Below are 19,764 nucleotides of genomic sequence, written 5' to 3'. Positions count from 1 at the left end.
GTTAAGAAAATGATGATTACTCACACCAGAGCCAACCATGCAGATGAGCTAAAGGCTGCTATAAAAGCAACATGGTGCTTGTTTGACCCAACAAACTTGGCCAATAAAGCAATGAACAGAAACAAAAGCTTGAAATATCTCACTCTGTATATCATAGATCTATACAATATGGATCTCACTTTCACAGCTTAATTACTGAAACACAGTAATATTTCGATATTGCTCTAAATTACTGAGATGCACCTGTAATAATAATAATAATAATACACGACCACATTAAAGTTTTTAGAGCTAGACACTGATGGCACACAAACTGGTCAGAGCATGAGGGGAATGTTTATTAGGAAATAAAGGGAGAATATGATCTGGAAAAAGGTAATGTTAATAAAAATACTTATGCTGTACTGTCAAATCTCTGCCTCCAGAAATGTGTGAGATGACTAAGATGTGTAGCAGCAACAACAGTGTCAGTATAGGAGGAGGTGTTTATGGACTGAAACTCAAGACATCATCGTATCCCTCGACTTGGCAACTGCAGGGACATTAGAGATCTGACCAGGAAGTGATTCCCTGCTTTATGTAACACACCCACTGTACACACCGACTGACACTAGAGAACACACAGCACTTATGTAAGGCGGCCGTCACAGCCGGCAGACACTGTACCTTTTTCTCTGGAGAAAACCTTAGAGGTTCTACAATGAACAAGTCATCTGGACCTACTGGGGAGGGGAGAGAGGGGCCAGGTTAATGATGGAATGGCAAACAGGAATACATACATGTAACAAGCATGAAATGACCTTGCAAGTAGTTTTTACTTGTAACAAAAAGGTGGGGGAAAAAAAACAACAACTACCTTCTGATTATAGATTACAGATGTGAGAAAGCAGTAAGGAAAACTAATAATTAGAAAACAAATATATATTCTAACATCAAACTAACATTGTAGGAAATACAGATTCTGCTGGTTCAGTAGGCGTCACTACTTGCAAACATCTAGCATGAGCCAAGTGAAGCATTGTGCTCTATTATTACACTCCCGAAGCCTGCATGTGGACACAAGTTGGCAATGACGGCCGCACCGCCTCAAGGGCGAGAGGCTCTCACACACGCACACACAGCTGATCAGCAATGGCCAGTAGGGGGCGGTGTACGGCGCCTTGTAAAACTATTCATAACCACTGAAATTGTCCACATTCCGCTTTGAAACCAACTTCAATGTGTTTTATTGAGAGTTTATGTGCAGACCAGCAAAAAGCAGTGCATCGATGTGAAGTGGAAGGAAAATGATACACTGTTTTTCAAGAGTTTTAAAACGAATAATCTGAAAAGTGTGGCATGCATTTGTATATAAATTTTTGCCTATTTTTCTCAAAATGAATTGAGCTCAGTACAATTAGCTGGACTGCATCTGTAAAGAATTTCTCAAGTATTTTCCAGAGACTGTGGATTGGAGTTATGTCTGTACTTTGACTAGACTCTTCTAATATAGAAATTATAGCTTTGGCTGTAATGTTTGGGTCCTTGTCCTGCTAGAAGGTGAACATCAAGCAAGGCCTCAGGGTTTGTTTTTTTTTTTGTGGGTTTTTTTGCAGCTACTGAAGATTTCTTTTTTATTTATTCAAAATTTAGTTTAACTCTCAATTTTTCAATCAACTGACCAGGTTTTCCTATCACTGCTCAGTTAAGAGTTATGCTGGCACCATAATGGCTTGCGGTGGAAATGTTGAATTTAGGGGCAATGTGGAATGTTCGTTTTCTGACTCTCACTGAACTTTCCCTGTAAAAAAGTGCAATTTTGTCATCTAACCAAAGCATCTTCCTCTCCATGTTTGCTACAAGCTATACAGGCAGCACAGATAATACGACTTTTTATTATGCCACTCCATCATGTAGGTATGTCACACAAAATCAAAACCAATTCAACAAATCTGTTTGTGGTTGTAATGTGAAAATCTTCAAAGAGGAATGAACGTTTTTGCAAGGCGCTGCAGGTTAAAGCTTTCCATCTGTGGTTGTGTGTTGCCTCTTGGTTCTGGCCGGTATGAGCGAACAGCCAAAGGTTTTCCAAGCGAGAGATGGAGAAAATGAATAGAGTTTTGGAAATGCCTGGGCGCTGCAGTGCAGTGTTTAAAAGCAGCTGGCCTGAAATAGTCGTGACAAGTCTTTGCAATGCAGTGACTGTGGTGTCAAGTATAATCGCTGCTTAGGTTTCAGTGACAGAGACTAAAAGAGTAACAGTGGACGGACTTAAAATAAGGTAAGTTGAAGGAGAGACGTGGCGAGGGATCTCACCTTCTGTTGATGAAAGCTGAAACGACTTGGAGCGGACAAGCGGGGAGGTGACCCTACGTCTTAGGCTCATATCGTCATAAGAAGAGAAACATCTGATGAGGGAAAACATGAATGACATTAATAACGAGTTATTAACCTTGCAATCAAGCTCACCTCAGTTGGTAGGACAGGATTCGGTGGTATTTAACAAAATCATAGAGTGGAAGAAGTCCAACATGCTCCAGGAATCCCATAAAGATGTTGCATAACTATATCTCTGACAGGAGTTGAGTAATTCGAGGAGCTTTAAATGAGACGCATGCAGAGACAAAGTGTTGCATTCACTGGAAGACCTTCAGACAAAGAGGGCGAGGCAAACCTCTTGGGGCTGGGGTAGTGGTTGCTCTTGGGAAGGGGGGTGAAGTTGGCTTTAGGCTTGGGGGATGAACTGCGGCAGCACTGCAGACAAAGCAGGACGCCCAGCAACAGGCAGAGAACCAGAGAGAGCACCAGGTAGCTCTGGCGGTCAGATACCTGTAGAGGAAATGATCGGTCAAAAAAATAAGAGGAGATTAGATAAAAGTGATCAAAACACACAAAGAATTACGCATTTCTATGGTAAGGACTGCACAAACGTTTGATTTAGGCAAGATGAGGAATTTTCTGGGTGTGGTGTACAAATTTAATAGAAAATCCTTTCTGGGAGATACCAGCTGCCTAACAATTAGGTGCTCCCAAATCATTTCACATGGAGGCATTTTTTCATGCATTTTAATCCATGTGGGCACCGTGTGGAGACAGACAACTTATTTTCCAGTAGAAATCTGGACAATAAGTCAGTAGATGGGACAATAAATCTTACTCTACAATTGAATGTAAACTGCAGTAAAGCCAAGAAACAATTCATTATCTTTTTTTTAAATGTCAACCTTAGATGACCAGAAAAGTATTACAATAGGTCTTAAGAGCTTTGAATCTGAAGACCTTTGAGCTCACATAGACAGTGTTCCTCACAATTAATTTTCCTCCAAACCATTCTTCACTTTTCTCATAAGATGAAGGATGGTTTAAAGGTGCACTAACATTTTTGAGGCAGCAACAAAATTGCTGAAGAAGTTTTTAAGAGAAATGTCAGTGGATCCTAGTTTACTGCATATGGATTTGCAGAGCCCCACAACAGTCAGGATGACCATGCTAGCAGTAGAGCTTTCCTTTTGCTCATATGTAACTTTTTGCAGAAGTACAACTTTGTATTTGTGCATATTTGGTTGTACTTTCAGTACATAGAGTGTGTTAATTTGAGCTTCTTTTTTTTTTTTTAATGCATGCACGAAGACAGTGTGTCAACAATATTGTGTCTGCTACCTCTCGTTGCAGCTGGCTCACTGTAGCTGTAAGATTGAGCATCAGTTTGGTAACATCCTCCAACTGGCTCTGCAAAAGCTGGATGGAATCGGTCTGCTTCTGGTCCTGTATTTATTTACAGAAAAGAACAAAAAGTGTGGTTCAGTTGTAAAGCAAGCATTAGCTAACTGGTCAAGTTGTTTCATGGTATTTGGGTTTTGCTTGACCTGCTCCTGAGCAATGCGGGAGGTATTCTGTAGCTTTATGATGGTCTTGTTAAAGGCTTTTTGCATCTCTTCCATCTGTTTACGATACCTGGAGAGGAGGAGACAAACAAATGACAATGTTCCATATGGTTCACTAAATTTAACAACTAAACAAATACTCCAGGATTTTCATAAATATTAAATTAAGGATTCCTGAAGAGTTTTACCTCTGACTCAACTCCTCCAGGTATCTGCTGGACAGACTCATGTTCATCTCCAGAGCTTTGATCCTGTTGTTCAGCCTCATGAACACGCTCTCCTTCTGACTGGAGCCGTGAACGGCGCCGCCTCCGTTCAACAACATGCCGTTGCCATTCAGCGTTCCCCCCGTGTAATCTCCTCCGTTCTGCAGCTCTGCGTAGAAATCAGTTGCCGTTCGCTGAACGTTAGTGTTTAACAGTTCCTCCTCCACAGAGTCGTCTGTCCGATGGGGCTCTCCTGTCTGGGAGAGATTGCTCCCCTGCTCTGCCTGGATTTGGGGAGCATCTGTGCTCTGTTTTTGTTTGCTCCCACCGACATCGGTAGCCGACTTCACCGAATCTGTGTGGCTGTCGGCTGCTGGGACGGCGGCTGGCAGCTCGGTAGGAGGGGGTAGAAGGTTCTCTGGTCTTGATGCGGTAGGAAGAGAAAGCACGGGCTGCTCTTTGACGGGAGTCACCGAGAAAACAGAAGAGGCCGTCTCAGGAGACGGAGCCTGTGGGGGAGGACTGACGGAAAGCGTTGATGCAGCGCTGATGGCCTGCTGCGTCTCTGGGATTGAGGCAGCTTGGAGGGGAGGAGTGGGGACAAGGTCCAGGGATTCATCCTTTACAGGAGGCAACGGCTTCTCCTCGTGTGTGGGGGTGGGTCGCATTAAGGTGCTGTGAGGGGCTGATGAACTATGGGGAGGAATGGTGGCGGTTCTGCTGGGCTCTAGTAGCATGTCGTTTACTGCATATGGAGTATAAATATCAGATGGTTGAACTCCAAGTTGTAAATCTATCTGTAGCTCAGCAGAGGGCTTCCCCTCATTTACTTTATCCTGCAGCACCTCTGGATCTGGAGCTTTCTCCGTCAAAGGGAGGAGGACTTCCTGGGTAGGAGACGGGACAGGGATGGGTGGGGGTGTGTGTGTCAGGACGGGGATGCTCTCATCAGTCTGAGTGTGAGTGTGAAGCTGCCGCCTCCTGAGGCTGCGCAGGCGCTCCTTTGCCAGCCTGGCGGAGCACCAGCGGTGAAGCAGCTCCGGCAGCGTGGCCATGCAGGACAAAGACAGGGAGGACAGGGACGAGAAAGGACAGTATGCCTGACTCTCCCACTGGTTCCTGTCAGCATCCCTCCTTGCTTTCTCCTCACTCTTCTCCTCCTCTTCCTCCACCTCCTCCAGCAGCGTCACAGTCGACTGTTTTGGCTCCTCATCTTCGTCCTCCTCCACAAGTGTGACAATCTGTCTGTCTTCGCTGGATTCGGGTAACGAGGAGGAAGAACTGGAGTCACTAGAGGCATTGGAACCCTCCTCCGATGCAGGTTGTTCAGACTTTTCAGGGTCCAGACTGAGGAAAAACCAAAAACAGGCAGTATTTTACTGGGTTACACAGAGTCTTGCAAAAGTATTCACACTCTTAACTTTTTAGATTTTATTACGTTACAATTTTAAAGCTACCCCGATCTGACATTGGTATCGGAAATCAAAATTGGATTTTTGATATTGCATCTAAAATCTCCAATAGAAGTACTCTGTCCCAGCATTTCTATCCAGCAGAGCTTGTGATCCTCATATAAACCCATTGGTTAATAATAAATGTGTCCATTGTTCTCATGAATATTGTTGACTATTGTTCTCTGAATAATATCACTTAGTCAAGCCTTTTCTAACATTCAACACTACAAAAAAAGTAATAAAAGTATGTACGTTTGGCACTGATATCATATCAGGTCAATAGGTGTACTGACATCTGAAGTGGAAAAAGTTTTAACGGGACACCCCTATTTAAATTTTGAGGATATTTTATATAATTTTACAAGAGGTCAACACAAAGTTAGCATAAAGAGAAACAGAAATGAATACAAGGCTTTCAAAATGTTTCACAATTAAGAAATCTGAAGTGAGGCATCCATTTGTACTCAGCCTGCCTGACTCTTAAGTAAGACTGGATTAGTATGTTCTGTGATGCTAAATTTCTTCACGGTCTTGACTTAGATTAGGCTATTTTAATATGCATTGGATTTTGCTTAGGGGTGTCATATTAAAGAACAGAGAATACAACTGTGCAAAACGCTAAAATCTTTTGTTGCTCTTACCCTGCAGAGCCGCGAGAGGCTTCAGGTGAGACAACTTTTCCGTCTGTGCTCGCCTTCTTCTCACTCATCTCCTCTGTTGTATTCCCTGTAATGTTAACAAGAAGAGATCAATAAACAAACTAATAAAACGACATATGCATCAGAGCAATCAGTGAGTGAAAAACATAATTCAGCAGTTGAATAATAGCCCCACCTCCTTTGGCAGCCATTGGAGGTAGACGTATTGCACAGTATGCCAAGAGCCCCTGTTCCTTGTAAAAGAGAACCAGTTCAGGCCAGTTTGAACTGAGCTCTCCTGCAGCCTGCCTCCAACTTTGTGGGTGTAAATTGGAATCAAGCTCTTTAGCTGTGACGGGCCAGGAGTAACATATGCACTTTTTAAAGAAAGGCAAAGAGAAATCTGCTCCACTTCTGTTGCTTTTGCAAACTGTTTTTCTAACTATTTTCATATCAAATGGAAAAGTGTTATTTTTTATTCTCCACTTGAACATGATCGCAGTGGAGAAAATAAAGCTAGAGTTTTTCTCTAGCTTCACAGCTCTCCATGTGGTAAACAGAGCTACTAGAGGTTTTGGCGTCAGCCCCCTCCCCGCCCCCCGTGGTTCCAGCATAGCTGAGGATTCTGCCAAGAAGCTGGAAACAGACAGCCAAAGTCCCGCTGAAATGCTGCTGAAGACCTCCAGTCAGAGGCAGAGTAAACATCTTGGTCCTTCAGCACACACTCTGGCTTCACGTACACTCACGCCGGGAGGGGGGAAATAAAGTGACCCAGTTTTAGAAGGAGGTAATATAAACAATATGTGGAAAGACGGAGCAGCTAGTGGTTACAGAGAGTGGAGGAAAGGCAGGAAATGACACACTCACACAAAAAAACAAGACAAGCAGAGTGAATAAAAAGAGGAACTGTGCTGGTCTGTCTGACTGCTGAAGCATCTTTGAGGTTTGGCTGATTTCGCCACATTCAGTCTTGTGAAAAAATGATCACGGCTTTACTAAATTTCCTATGCTGTTGTCCAACTTAATTTTTTAGATCACTGGAAAAATATGACTTATCTGCACTCCGACAAAAAAAAAAAACAAATAACCCGGTTTTACTAAGTTATAAATCAATAAAAATGTGTTTTTTCAGCTGAGGAAAAAGATCTGGACTTTGACTCGGTCCAGGACAAATTTCTCAACTCTCACACAGTGTTCTGCTGATTTACTGGTATGGTATGAGTAATTGACATGTTGCAGGGTCCCGATTCGCCTTAACTTTTTTTCCCCTTACAGATCGTTTCACATCACCTCTGTGATGTGAAGCTGCTACATTTTCCTCTGGCAGCTTGTTTGATCTCATCATTGTGTTCACTCTTACCGTGTACAATTTTAAATGTATTGTTTATTATTTATTATAATTTTGTATTACTGGGGTTTCTCAGTATTAATATTGATATAAAAGTACCCATGTCTGAATTTGTTAGAAAAAAAAAAAAAAACACTTTCATAGGATGTCCACATTACTCACTTTTCTGTACTTTTCTGAAACAAGAAATCAGACATCAAAAGCACAAATCTAAAGTTACTAAAAAGGTAGTAATGATGAGAGTCCACCCATATGTAATATCAGCTTGTTATCTCCTTCAGTGTCATCTGCAATTAATGTACTTTCATACAAAGAATGAACTAAAGATGTCAGCATGACACACTTTGAATCAATGATGCAGTCGATTCAGGGAAATCACTCAAATCGTCTCCCAACTTTCCTCTGCAGAGGCATGTATGGACATGCAATAACTGAATAATTTGCTGCTCTAAACAACAAATACTTCATGACAATTAAATCTCTACGGATGACTCTTCCTAAACGATGAGGTACAAAGTCACCAACCAAGAAAGAACAGTCTAATTCATATGGACAAACCTGTTTTACTTCATACTGTTCTGCAGCGGAGGAGTGGCTGCTCAATAAAAGGATCAATCTCAGAGGCCTGCTTTTCAAATAGAAAAGAGGCGGACTCAGTACAGATGACAGCTTCAGACAAAGCCTAATCCTTTCATTGTATGGCAAGACAAAAGTAAGTACTTGACGCTCACTAAAATGCTTCAACAAGTACATTTCATTTAGATGAGGCAATGTAAGAGTGTATAAACACAGATTACTGACAGGCATACATTTTCAGTTTCCTTCTTTATTTTGAATATGACATCTCAGGTGTCTGCTCCATGTGGCTTTTTGTGTAAAGATTATGACACACTAACCCATTTATGAAAATAAAATAAAAATAAAATCATTAATTTAAGTCCAACAGAATGTCAAGGAGTTGTTAGATAATTCCCTTTGATGCATAAAAACCATTTGTACTTGCATGGACAGACAACTCAAAATAAAAGTACAACTTTTTTGTTGATGCATTGGGTGAAAAAACTTGTATTTAAGAATGCAAACAGAGATAACATGGCCCATTGATGTATAGAAATAAAATTCTTTAGTAGTTTTACTTGTATGATTCCCAAAATTAAGGGCAGAACTCTACTGTAGCTTCTGAAGCATTAACTGTTTAGTGTAACCTTACCTAGAACAAATATCCAATACTGATAGCAGATTTTTGTAATAGTTGCTTAAAAATGCTACTATTATTTATGAGTAATAGTAGCATTAGTGTCTTTGTCTCAATTTTATTTTGTTGCGTTTTGTTATATTAAAAAAGTCTCAACATTAGTACTTTGGTGCGCAAACAAAAAAAGAAAAACCTTGGATATTTTAATGTTAGAAAATTGAAACAGCCTCAAATGCAGAGAAGGTGAAATGTCTGTTAGGTTACATAGATTGGGGTTGGCTTTTTGTTGAGGACTTTAACGTATAAAATGTGAAGAAACCAGACGGACATCAACATTTCAGAGCGTGAACAGCGAGTACCTCCTATTTCTGCTCCACCCTCTATTTCCGGCTTGCCACCAAGGACGTTAGCAGCAATGTTGTTCACCATGTTGAGGATCGCATCTGGAGAAAGGAAACAGAAACGCGCTTCACTTCATCTGTGAACGTGTGACTCCTAACATGCAGCAGCCTGAGATTAAAAACACCATGGCATCAACCACCGTTTATTTTTATTTTATTTATTTCCCCCCTCACACAATCCAATCTGATGCTGAAAGTTTTTTCTGTTTATTTCTGTTTTTCCAACTTCTCTACCACTTGTGTTCTTTGATTTTCCCTCCCCACATCTTTTCCAAAGCGTTCCAATAAGGCAAGAGAACACAAAACGCCCTGCTGATGTGTTTACTGGTTTATGGTCAGAGTGTTTGGGAGGGATCCTCCAGTCCTACATTGGCTAATTCAGGATGCAGAAAAACAAAAGTGTATTTTTGGAGTGGCATGTTGTGTTTAAATGAAGAGATAAAAAGCAAACAGCAGGGGGCGTGCCGTGGTGGCGTAGGGGTTAGCGCGACCCGTATTTGGAGGCCTTGAGTCCTCGACGCGGCCGTTGCAGGTTCGACTCCCGGACCCGACGACATTTGCCGCATGTCTTTCCCCCTCTCCTTCCCTGTTTCCTGTCAGCCTACTGTCATATAAGGGACACTAGAGCCCACTAAAGACCCCCTGGAGGGGTAAAAAAAAAAAAAGGAAAAAAAAAGCAAACAGCAAAGGTTTATGCATCCAAAGGAACCCAGCATATGGATTTATGATAGCAAGCTGGCTAAAATATTAATAAAGCATTCAACTCTGCTACCAGAGGAATAAATTGATAATTTAAATAATTACCTGACTGAGCTCATAAAGTTAGGGCCTTTTGCCCACTATATGAAACCACAGCTGCTCGTAAAAGTTTTAGCTTTTCATTTAGAGACCATAAAAAATAACAGCAAAAACAAATATTCATACAAAACAGACAGCAATTATGCCTTTTATGTTGCAGCAAAAAGTTCAGACTTCTGGAGTTTAAAGTGTTAAACCACTAATGAACTGCAACATGTATGATGAGGCAACATAAACATTACAACTATATAAAAAGAAAACATACAACCTTTTAAAAATCAATAATTTGACATATTTGGATAGAGCCTGGCCTTTGGATGTACTGAGTTTTTGTACACTTCAATTTTTTCTTTTATTTTTATTTTTACTTTAGATTTTTTTTTAAATGTCATAAGCATCTTACAACATTGCGCACTAGTTTTTCCACAATCTTTTAACAACCTTATAGTGGGTGTCAGATATTTACTGCACTGTTGCAATACATCTGTAGACATTTGGTCTTTAGACAGTAAAGTGACTGCAAGTATGAGCAAAAGGGTTTGCATGTCTGTGTGTGCTGCGTGTGTGTATACATACTGGTTGCTGAACCAAGCAGGTTTTTAGAGACCTTTTCTTCTGACGGTTGATAACCAGGAGGATAGTCTGCGCACAATTACAAGATAAGTCAACAAAGTGGGCAAAAACATCTTACATCAAGGCTGAATAACAGGATTTGAAAATGAAAGGAACAAACAGATGTAGAAAACATGTGGTCTAAATGTGATGTGGTTCTATAAGCAGCAGGTACTGGACAACTAAATTAAAAAGTACATTTTTTAGAGTTTTTCCTTTGGAGTTGAATTATTTAAAGCTTGCAGCTGCAAGCGATGGATATTCAGATGCGTCTAGCTGATTATATCTCCTTTGACTGCACTTTAGCATCTCACCGTAGTCTTCGTCCAGATACTCCAGCCTCTCTGAGGGATACTGGGAATCTGCTATCTCCTCATATTCCTCCACCATGCTGGTGCCGAACACCCTACACAACAAGAGTAATGCGTTACAAAAAACAGCCTACAGTCTTTCCAAACATATTCAATACAGTTGTCTTTTTACATCATTCAACATATCAAAATTCGTTGAATGTTACGTTCCAGATGATTAGAAATTCATTCATAATTGCAAAGTAGAAGAAATCCACTTTTCAAATCTTTTTGGCCAATACATATCTGAAGAGTTAGATAAGTCTACCAGCTTTAAACATCTGGAGCCAAAGATGATTACTCATTTTCCTCTGTTAAACAGCTCAAGCTCAGTCAGATCAGATCAGGGCCCATGAATTCTTTTCAAGTCTAATCGCAGATGTTCTCCCAATCCTGAGGCCTTTGTGAACACCTGGACTTATAAACCAGATTAAATTGCACTCAGTACTGGTCCCACTGGGTTTTATTTAGGATTATCAGTAAAAACAGCTGAACGAGCTTCATGCATGGCACACCTTTCAGATTTTAACTGAAATACAATATATTTTGTGACTGTGACGTGTGTGCTTTGTGCACAGAAAAGGTTAATGTTTCATTTTGGAGGCTAAAAGCAAATGCAGAAACTCACTTCTGAGATCAAGATTTAATAACATGCATAAAAATATTACTTTCCCTACTAAACACCGCATGCTTGCATAAAGATGTGGGTTTTATGGCCATTTTAACCTGTAACGGGTAAAACGTGCCTTACATGGACCAACATGCGTTTCTGAAAAACTAAAGCATAATATAGAGCATAATTGTACTGTGCAACATAAATACAGGAAGTGAATTTCACTAGATGGCTATACTTTGCGTACGTTTGAACTATTGTACAAGAGAAGAATATAAAAAGAAAACTTCTTAAAACTACAATGAGACAGTATGAAGAACTGACGAGCACAGAGACAGATTTAGGTTGTTAAACTGGTTCCTAAGCATCTTCCCCACCCATGTATTACAGGAAACATTTTTTTTAATATGGCAAATATTGCCGTTTAAAAAGCTGCGGTTTGAAGTACAACAACCTGAGGGATAAACACAGCAGTGAACTTGAAATGTCTCTGGATAACCTGCTGTAAGCTGTAAATCCACATCTTAAATATGCATCCCTCAGAAGAAAAACAAAAGTGAAAATAAATGTTCAGTCAGAGAATTGTGAATCCTTCTTCAAATATGATTCAGGAATAAAAAATAAAAAAAACATTCATGTTTAGGATTGTTAAGACTTTAAATTCAGCAATTTAAGATTGTACCTGATGAGACTGAGGGGACAGAAGTGTTCAGCTCCAAAGTGAGAGAGGAGCTCGACCTGCAGGGAAAACAAGCAAACTGTTAAAAATAACATGACATTTTAATTTAAAAAAAAGACATTTAAAAAAGCCTTTATATGCCCACTTCATACACCAATATCCACCAGATGAGAAGCATAAGGTTGTGATAATACTAACTGTGTACATGTTTTAACCCTTTAGCATATTCCACATGCAAAAAAGGAAGGATTCTAGTTAAAGGCCATCCATTAAGATAAGTCACCCTTTAAGAGAGCATGTTTTTAGCACATGTGAGGCTCTGACGGCAGGAGAAGAGTGCTAACCTTTATGTATTTGATGAACATCTGATGTGAGCGGAAGAGCAGGAGAGGGACAGAGTAAGAGAGAAATAAAACAAGAAAAAGCAATCAGTAAAGATCATATCGAGCTACAAGCAAGTCAAGAATCTGCAAACATTTCAGCTTTCTGATAAAACAAATGTACGGCTGATATGTACAGTTACACTTCACAGGCAAGGCACGGCAGAAAGATACTTCAGGGGAAGTGAGAAATTGTGAACAAATGATGGAAAAGATGCACAGACAAGCCCTACATACAAAAATAAAATCTGTTTGTGTCATAAAAGTGACTATCAAGCTAAATAGAAACAGAAATGAAGGCTCACACAGAGAAAATCTACTCATTACATTAAAAAAATATACGGTACTAGTAAACGGAATAAATTAACATGCCAGAACTGCAAATACTGAGCTTAGGGCAGTGAGATGAGAGAGAAACACATTGAGTACATCCACACACATTCATATGAACACAGAGATGTTGAATGTTTGCATTTCAACATTCATGTTTAGTGAATGCATTATAAAGTCAAGCTAAAAACACTAGATATCTAAAAGTCAATTACATAATCAATAAAAAAAGTGAAAATTTATTAAAACTCTATTGTTGTCATGAGACCATTTAATTAAAAGCACAAACAAAAAACACAGCTTATTTGACAAAAACAAAAAAGGAAAAAACAGTGATGACTTCATGATATTAAAGATTTTAAAAAACAAACATCTGTATCGTTAGTGTCACTAATGTTATTATTAGCATTGTTTTAAAAGTAACATTTTCCATGTGATAAACAATAACTATGATAACTAGTTTAAGAAAGTTTAATCTTAAAGTTACTGAACGGGACTGCATAGAAACCTTGATTTGACTAAACTGAAAACACACAGCAAATAGAAAGTCTGTGTTTAATTTCTCAATTTATGAGAATCTTTTTCCTGCTGCTTTTCCAGATGCTCTACCTGTGTAGCCACGAATCCCTTTCAGTTATTATAAACGCATTAAATCCCATCTTTACCAATTTTAAACTAAAGGAAAAGAAAAATATAGAAGAAAGAAAAATGGCTGAAGTTCTCTAAATTTGCACATGATTTTGATCTCTTGGTTATCACCTCTATAAGATTTTAAGAACTTGGGTTCTTACAGGAGAAACACATCACCCTTCTTTATTTAGCTGTTGATTTTACACTAATGAGGTGGCTGCAAGATAAATCCAGTGTTCATTCAACACTCCAAAGTGCACCACTACAGATTAAAAAAAAAAAAAAAAAAGTACCTTCACATATTTAGCATAAAGTTGTTCATCCAGTGGAAAACTCTGTACTATCCGCTCATCACGTGCATGGAAAGTACCCAGCTTCACCCACTTGTTGGTGGGATATCTGCAAAAAGAACAAGAAATGTGAAATCAACCAGCATGTTCTCACAGGGTTGATGTGAAAGACACTGCATTTATCATGTCTGAGGATCTACTGTTCCATGCCAAAGGGAGGAATTTATTTAAGGTTGATGGAAAGAGATTTAGCTGGAAATAAATCCTGAGGGATAATATCTTGGACAAACACAACAGCGTCTCTAACGTAGCCAGACATGGAGGTAAGACTGCAGAGATGATGACATACTTGAGTTTTGTGGATACTCAAAATAATGTAACATTTTTAGAAATAAAAATCTAAAAAGCGCGGCATGGTGTGCAATTTAATCTCAGGATAAATAAAACTGTTCTGTGAAGAATGGCACTTGTCTTTTACTTCAGGTATGCATTGAGTGTTTGTTTATCACATAAAATTCCAATAAAAGGTTTGGATGGGTATGGATATTTTTGCTGCATGAGGTAAGGTTTAGTCGAAATGACAGCTATGCAGCTATAACTCACACTCAGAAATGGAGGAATTGACAGCTGCCTAACATTACAGAGCAGGATGAAAATAAGCACCTGGTTTATGGGCTTACACGACACTGTGCTGACATGCAGGAAACAACGAGAGCTTACCTGTCACTGATGGAAACTAGAAAGTCTTTAGGTGTTGAAGAGAAAAGCTCAAAGTTGGCTATATCCAGCTGTTTGACTTGTATCGGCTCACAGAGCTCTATTACGAACCTACAGAGAGCGAAATGCTTGTGAAGAGGAAGCTTTGTGAAAGCAGAGAAAGCCGGTGAAAAGTGTGCAACAGAGCCCCTACCAGATTTTGGTGCTGCATGGATTTAGCATATAGAGGTCCATATTTTCCATAAGGATAGCTGATGTACTCTAAAAGATTGCAAATGACATAATTAAGCATTCCCTGCCATTACTAGCATTACATTCATACTTCAAATGCGCAAACAACATTCACAACATCTGAATTCATGTTAATTTCTCTGCTTATACAGCATGACATGACATGTGAGAGCATATGTGTTTGTTGGTAGCATAAAAGAAATGCGTTTCACCTTGGCCTCATTGTTGGCAGAGAGGATCTTGGCACCACACTCTACAGAGGCGTAGTTATTCTTAAAGTTTTTCTGGACCTTTTTCACTGAATGTGGGCTGCCACTGGTTGAGGTATGGAGAGTCTGACCTGGAAAGAAAAAGGATTTAGATTAAGTTGATTACAGGACGTAGTGGAAAGAAAATTCTGGAAAGGAGAAAAGTTAGGAAATACTCAAGAGAATGCTGCACTGAAGCTCACGGAAAAGAGTGAGGTAAAAGGTATGCAGTAGTAAACTGCACCAAAGGGCTCATGATCTTCATTCTTTCAATTTAGTCCTTATGTAATTAAAAAAAAAACATTTTCACAAACCTATTCAGAACTGAAATGAACAACAATACTGCTGGAGTATAATAATCTGCAACTCAAAATCCAAAAAAAGCTGGGATGTTGTTTAAAATGCGAGTCTTAGATATGAAAGTCTCATATGTGCAGATAAGATATCAATCAGAGCAAAACAGTGGATAAAAATAGTCAAACATTTCCTGAATAATGTTTCACAGCAACTTTGGAATACAAACATTTGTGCAGCCAGAAGTGTAAAATCTTTTCTGACCAAGCTTTGGTTATTTCAGCATTTCTGACTGGATGGATTCATAATATAAAACTCAGATGAAACCTCTCAGGCTCAATGGAATCCTGGACAGAAAATGTTTTAACTAATTTGAATAAAATTAACTTGACTGCATGTTTTCATAAGTAGGAACACATGTGACTGACTTGGAAACAATCTGTAGAATTGGATGTTATTGACTTTTTCTTTTGTAAAGTGTCTTGAGACAAAAAATTCATTTATAAAAAAATAAAATAAAATCACCTGAAGTGAACCAATTGAAAACATTTGGCTCATCAGGAAACAAAAATCAGAAAAATCCAGAACTGGAGAACAGCTAGAATCCCACATCCTACAAGAATCAGATATTCCCGTCCACATTTTTCAGTCTCTTGTCTTCTTGGTTCCAACATTTGAGTTATTTGAGTATTGGAAAGTGGTAAACATGACTTTGTCCCTAAATTTCGATTCACTTGTGCAGCTTCCAGCAAATTCAAAATTATTTCTCTTTCTTCTCAGCTTCAACATTTAATGTGTTTATTTTGGTTTTCTGTGAATAAATTTAAGTCTATGTGATCATGTTAACCTGCATTTCACAGTAGCTCCAAACTTTCAGGCTTGTATGCACTTACTTTTTTCCTTTTCCACCTCCATAACCTGTTTCTTCCACTCATCAAAGGTGGGGATGTCATCTTTGCTGGGTACAGAGGGATCAGCTTCTCTGGCAACATTAGCATCTCCCATCTGAAACAGAAACATGCCAACCATGCAGAGATCAATTGTAGGTCAGTGAATATGAATAATAAAGTTATTTAAGGTCAGTTACATAGGATAAGAGTTATGGGCCATATCTGATAGCATTCAAGTTTAGTAAAAACTAAGAGATATCCCTTTTCAGCTAATGGTGCTCAACTAGCCCCAGGCTACAGAGATCCACTGAGATGGGAATAATATTTTTGATGTATTATGCAAGTGACCTTCTATATCTCACAATTGCATCTAATCTTAGAAATCCACTAGTTACATAAACACCCAGACAAGACTCTTTGCCAGCAACAGTGAGATTAGCCATTAGCTCTTTGCTCCAAATCAGCAAAACAATGTTGACATACCTGATTAGCTCAATCCCATTGAATGCAAATCATTTGTTTGAAAAAAAAACATGTCCTAGCTTTTTTTTTTTTTTTTTAAATGAGCAAAACATTTTAAAGCAGGCTAAAAGAGCGCTAAAACACACTGCCGTTTGTTGACTTAATGTATCAGATGTGCAGTTTTGAGCCAACATCTGTTAGTCACTGATCATACTGTTAAGATGCTGCAGTTTTTCAGAAGTAATCTGAAAGGGGTCTCAGGATCTTTCCGCTTAGAGTTCGCTTAGTCTCATATTTATTCATGAGTTGAGTCATTTGTTAGTTGATGTTCACATTTCTTCTTAAAGTTGAGCAAGAGATTTATACAAAATTAGTGAAAGGTGAGTGTAAGTATGAATGATTGTTGTTCCTCATTTTTCACCTCTTGCCTGTTTGCAGCTGGAACAGGGATTTGGCATTTGGCAATATTGTCAATAAAGCAATAATTTAGAGAACAGCTGACAAATAGTGTACATGAACAGCATCTTGACAATGTATTTTACATATCTGGCGGCTCATAATATCTTCCAAGCATGACTTTCTTATTCTGTGTTTATCTTGAATTCCTTGCGAGTTCAAATAATAAAAGCTTTTTGATACTGATTATGATACCGTGAACAAGAGAAGCCCTAATGTAAAATAGGTCCTACCATTTTAAAGCAAAGATAACATGATTGTAGAGTTGACATTGTTGATAGACTTTAGCATCTTATATTAGCGATTATCTCTACTACGGTAACTAACGCAGCCATCCCAGTGTGTAGTGCTTTGAAAAGATACAATGTTACTGTAATTCTGAACTTTAGAAAACTTTGCCAACATTTCCAAATCGAGTATGTCCAAAAATAGTCTGAGGTTGAATACTGAAAGAAGACAAAACATTGCAACTTTGCTGTACTCTGCTCTTGCTTCCTGTTATCTGTTGCAATGGTGTCTCTGGCACGAACTTCATTTTCAAACACCTTACTGATAATAAAAGTAGCAAACTTTGAGTTTCCTTTTCTCAGTTATAACTTTCAGAGCAAAGACTGCTCAGGTATAATACATTCACTCACTAGGAAAACAGATTTTTGAATTCCCATTTGTCCAACCATGGTTCCAATCCAATTAAACTACTTTTAAAACCTCTTATGATGGTTATGAGACTGTAAAGCAGCTGACCTGCTGCTTATGGTGGAGGTGGGAAGTGTTGCCCTCCTGCTCCAAACTGGATAGCACATCTTCCAGCTGCTCTTCCTCTTTCCGGCTTCCAGGTTCTGCTGCTTCTGGCTCTGCTAAATCTGAACTGGACTGACTGGACTCTGTTTCGAGATCAGAGCTCTGGTTCGACATCTGGTCATCTGTGCCAGCTTCTTCCACACTGCATCACAGACATGGGTCCAATGGAGGAGAGAAAATGGACAAGGGAGGAATACAGAAAAACAAATTAGTCCTCAGAAATGCTGGAAATATTGAGTTAAATGTGATCGATAATTGTTTTATTAGACAGTCCTGGGTTGGAGCAGGCAATAAGAGGAAATTAAACTTAAAAAAAATAAAAAGAAGCATAAATTGAGTATAAGGCCAGCAATTGATGGTTACGCACAGCAGAGAGGTGTAGCTTCTAGCTTGATTACCTGTCTCTTTGCTTTGATTGGCTGGCGGTGGATAGAAACTCACCTGAAGAGAGGGCGGCCAAAAGGGGAGTTTTCACAGATTGCCAGTTTGGGGGGAATGACCCTGCACTGTGAATCAGAGTGCTCAGCAAAGACAAAGCTGTCTACTGGGAGTTCATCGCCTGCACTGGCAACCCGCACTGCACTGAGGGAAAGAAAGGACATGGCTTTTACCACACCTCCTAGCACTGGGAAGGGCAGAGAGCAGAGACAGAAAGACAGGGTCTGGAGGGGGAAATAGGGGGCAGGGGGCAGGAAGCAAGAAAGAGAGAAAGCAGATGGACTGACAGTAGGGATGGAGGTCGGTTGTTGGTTGGGCCGTTGAAGGGCTTGGTACAAAGATCTGAAATGTCCCGACAAACACATTGCTACGGAAGGAGCAGGCTCTTCTTTTAAAGTTCAGCTTTCATGTCCAGAGTGTTGAGTCTCCAAAATGCTTTTGAATTTCCATGAATGTCCTTTCGGCATTAAAAACAAAACAAAGAAAAAGTGCCAACAGTCTCATATTTTCTCAAAGCAGGTCAGCAGTTCCTTAAAAGGTTTTGTCCAAGATGCAAACACCTCTTTTTAGATCAGCAGTTTATTATTATTATTATTATTATTATTAAAATAAAAAAGAAATTAAAACAAAAAAACTGAGGGGAAAACCAAAAGGTCAACAAACACAAAATTCCAAATAAAATATATAACATCTGATGTGACGTTTGGTTACTGGTAAAGAGGATCTGAACTTACCCTCCTGTGTCGGTGGGGCCAGCGCTCTCTGAGGTAGGTAAGTTTTCAGCTTCATCTGAAGGTGTTGATGGGTCTGAGTCCAGGCGCGGCTGTGCGGTGTGATCATCACTAGAGGACTCAGCTTGGACTACAGCGTCTGGTGACACATGGACCAGTTCTGGCAATGGTTCTGGAGTGGGGGACTCTGGGCCTGCTTTGTCACCGTCGTGGTCCTGTGGGTCAGTCGGCAAGTCAGGGTGAGCTGTTGGCTCTGTGGGAAGCTCTGGCTCATCAAGAACAGGTACAGTATCCAACTCTTGGCTTTGTTTGGTCTCTTTTGCCTCGGCTTCTAAATGATTCACAGTCTGCAGAGAGAAAACAGAAAAATGTGTGACTAAAAACAAAACAAAATACAAGAAACTACATTTTGAAAATAATTATGCGTTTTCTACTAAAAATATTACATGTCAAAAATGCTAGAGCTTCAACAAAAAAAAAAAACATGTGGAAAGAAAAAAGATCACTTCATATCCAAGTCAGATAAATGGGGTTAATAATTTTGTGCTCTACTGTGAAATGTAGAAAACATTTACTGAGAGCCATGTTTCTTCTCACCTGTTCATGTTGTACGCTTGCTAGCTTCTCTAGTGCTGCCCTCTCCGTCTCTAATCCTATTTCGTATGAGGTGTGTGTCGACCGTTCTTCCACCACCTACAGCAAAACAACA

The 19,764-nt window shown here is 39.5% G+C and overlaps 1 protein-coding gene across 4 annotated transcripts in view; it reads right to left on the bottom strand.

Annotated features, from left to right (window-relative positions):
- Window positions 1–19,764, bottom strand: part of suco (SUN domain containing ossification factor) — a 38,833-nt gene that overhangs the window by 3,595 nt on the left and 15,474 nt on the right. Inside the window, exons 3-23 of one of the 4 annotated variants that reach the window (XM_023339351.1) lie at window positions 19,653–19,748; window positions 19,059–19,402; window positions 18,328–18,468; window positions 17,830–18,028; window positions 16,171–16,282; window positions 14,948–15,075; window positions 14,698–14,765; window positions 14,508–14,615; window positions 13,791–13,896; window positions 12,502–12,522; window positions 12,161–12,216; window positions 10,830–10,921; window positions 10,480–10,545; window positions 9,064–9,147; window positions 6,165–6,249; window positions 4,052–5,416; window positions 3,846–3,933; window positions 3,640–3,744; window positions 2,654–2,808; window positions 2,296–2,387; window positions 667–722 (exon numbers count right to left, since the gene is read on the bottom strand). In XM_023339351.1, the coding sequence (XP_023195119.1) occupies window positions 667–722; window positions 2,296–2,387; window positions 2,654–2,808; window positions 3,640–3,744; window positions 3,846–3,933; window positions 4,052–5,416; window positions 6,165–6,249; window positions 9,064–9,147; window positions 10,480–10,545; window positions 10,830–10,921; window positions 12,161–12,216; window positions 12,502–12,522; window positions 13,791–13,896; window positions 14,508–14,615; window positions 14,698–14,765; window positions 14,948–15,075; window positions 16,171–16,282; window positions 17,830–18,028; window positions 18,328–18,468; window positions 19,059–19,402; window positions 19,653–19,748 (3,567 nt within the window). The remainder of the gene's footprint in view (window positions 1–666; window positions 723–2,295; window positions 2,388–2,653; window positions 2,809–3,639; window positions 3,745–3,845; window positions 3,934–4,051; window positions 5,417–6,164; window positions 6,250–9,063; window positions 9,148–10,479; window positions 10,546–10,829; window positions 10,922–12,160; window positions 12,217–12,501; window positions 12,523–13,790; window positions 13,897–14,507; window positions 14,616–14,697; window positions 14,766–14,947; window positions 15,076–16,170; window positions 16,283–17,829; window positions 18,029–18,327; window positions 18,469–19,058; window positions 19,403–19,652; window positions 19,749–19,764) is intronic. The other 3 variants (XM_023339352.1, XM_023339353.1, XM_023339354.1) reach the window with 3 other exon arrangements.

This window comes from Xiphophorus maculatus, chromosome 9 (assembly GCF_002775205.1).
Source record: "Xiphophorus maculatus strain JP 163 A chromosome 9, X_maculatus-5.0-male, whole genome shotgun sequence".
NCBI classification, from domain to species: domain Eukaryota; kingdom Metazoa; phylum Chordata; class Actinopteri; order Cyprinodontiformes; family Poeciliidae; genus Xiphophorus; species Xiphophorus maculatus.
This window is presented reverse-complemented; position numbering and strand designations above follow the sequence as displayed.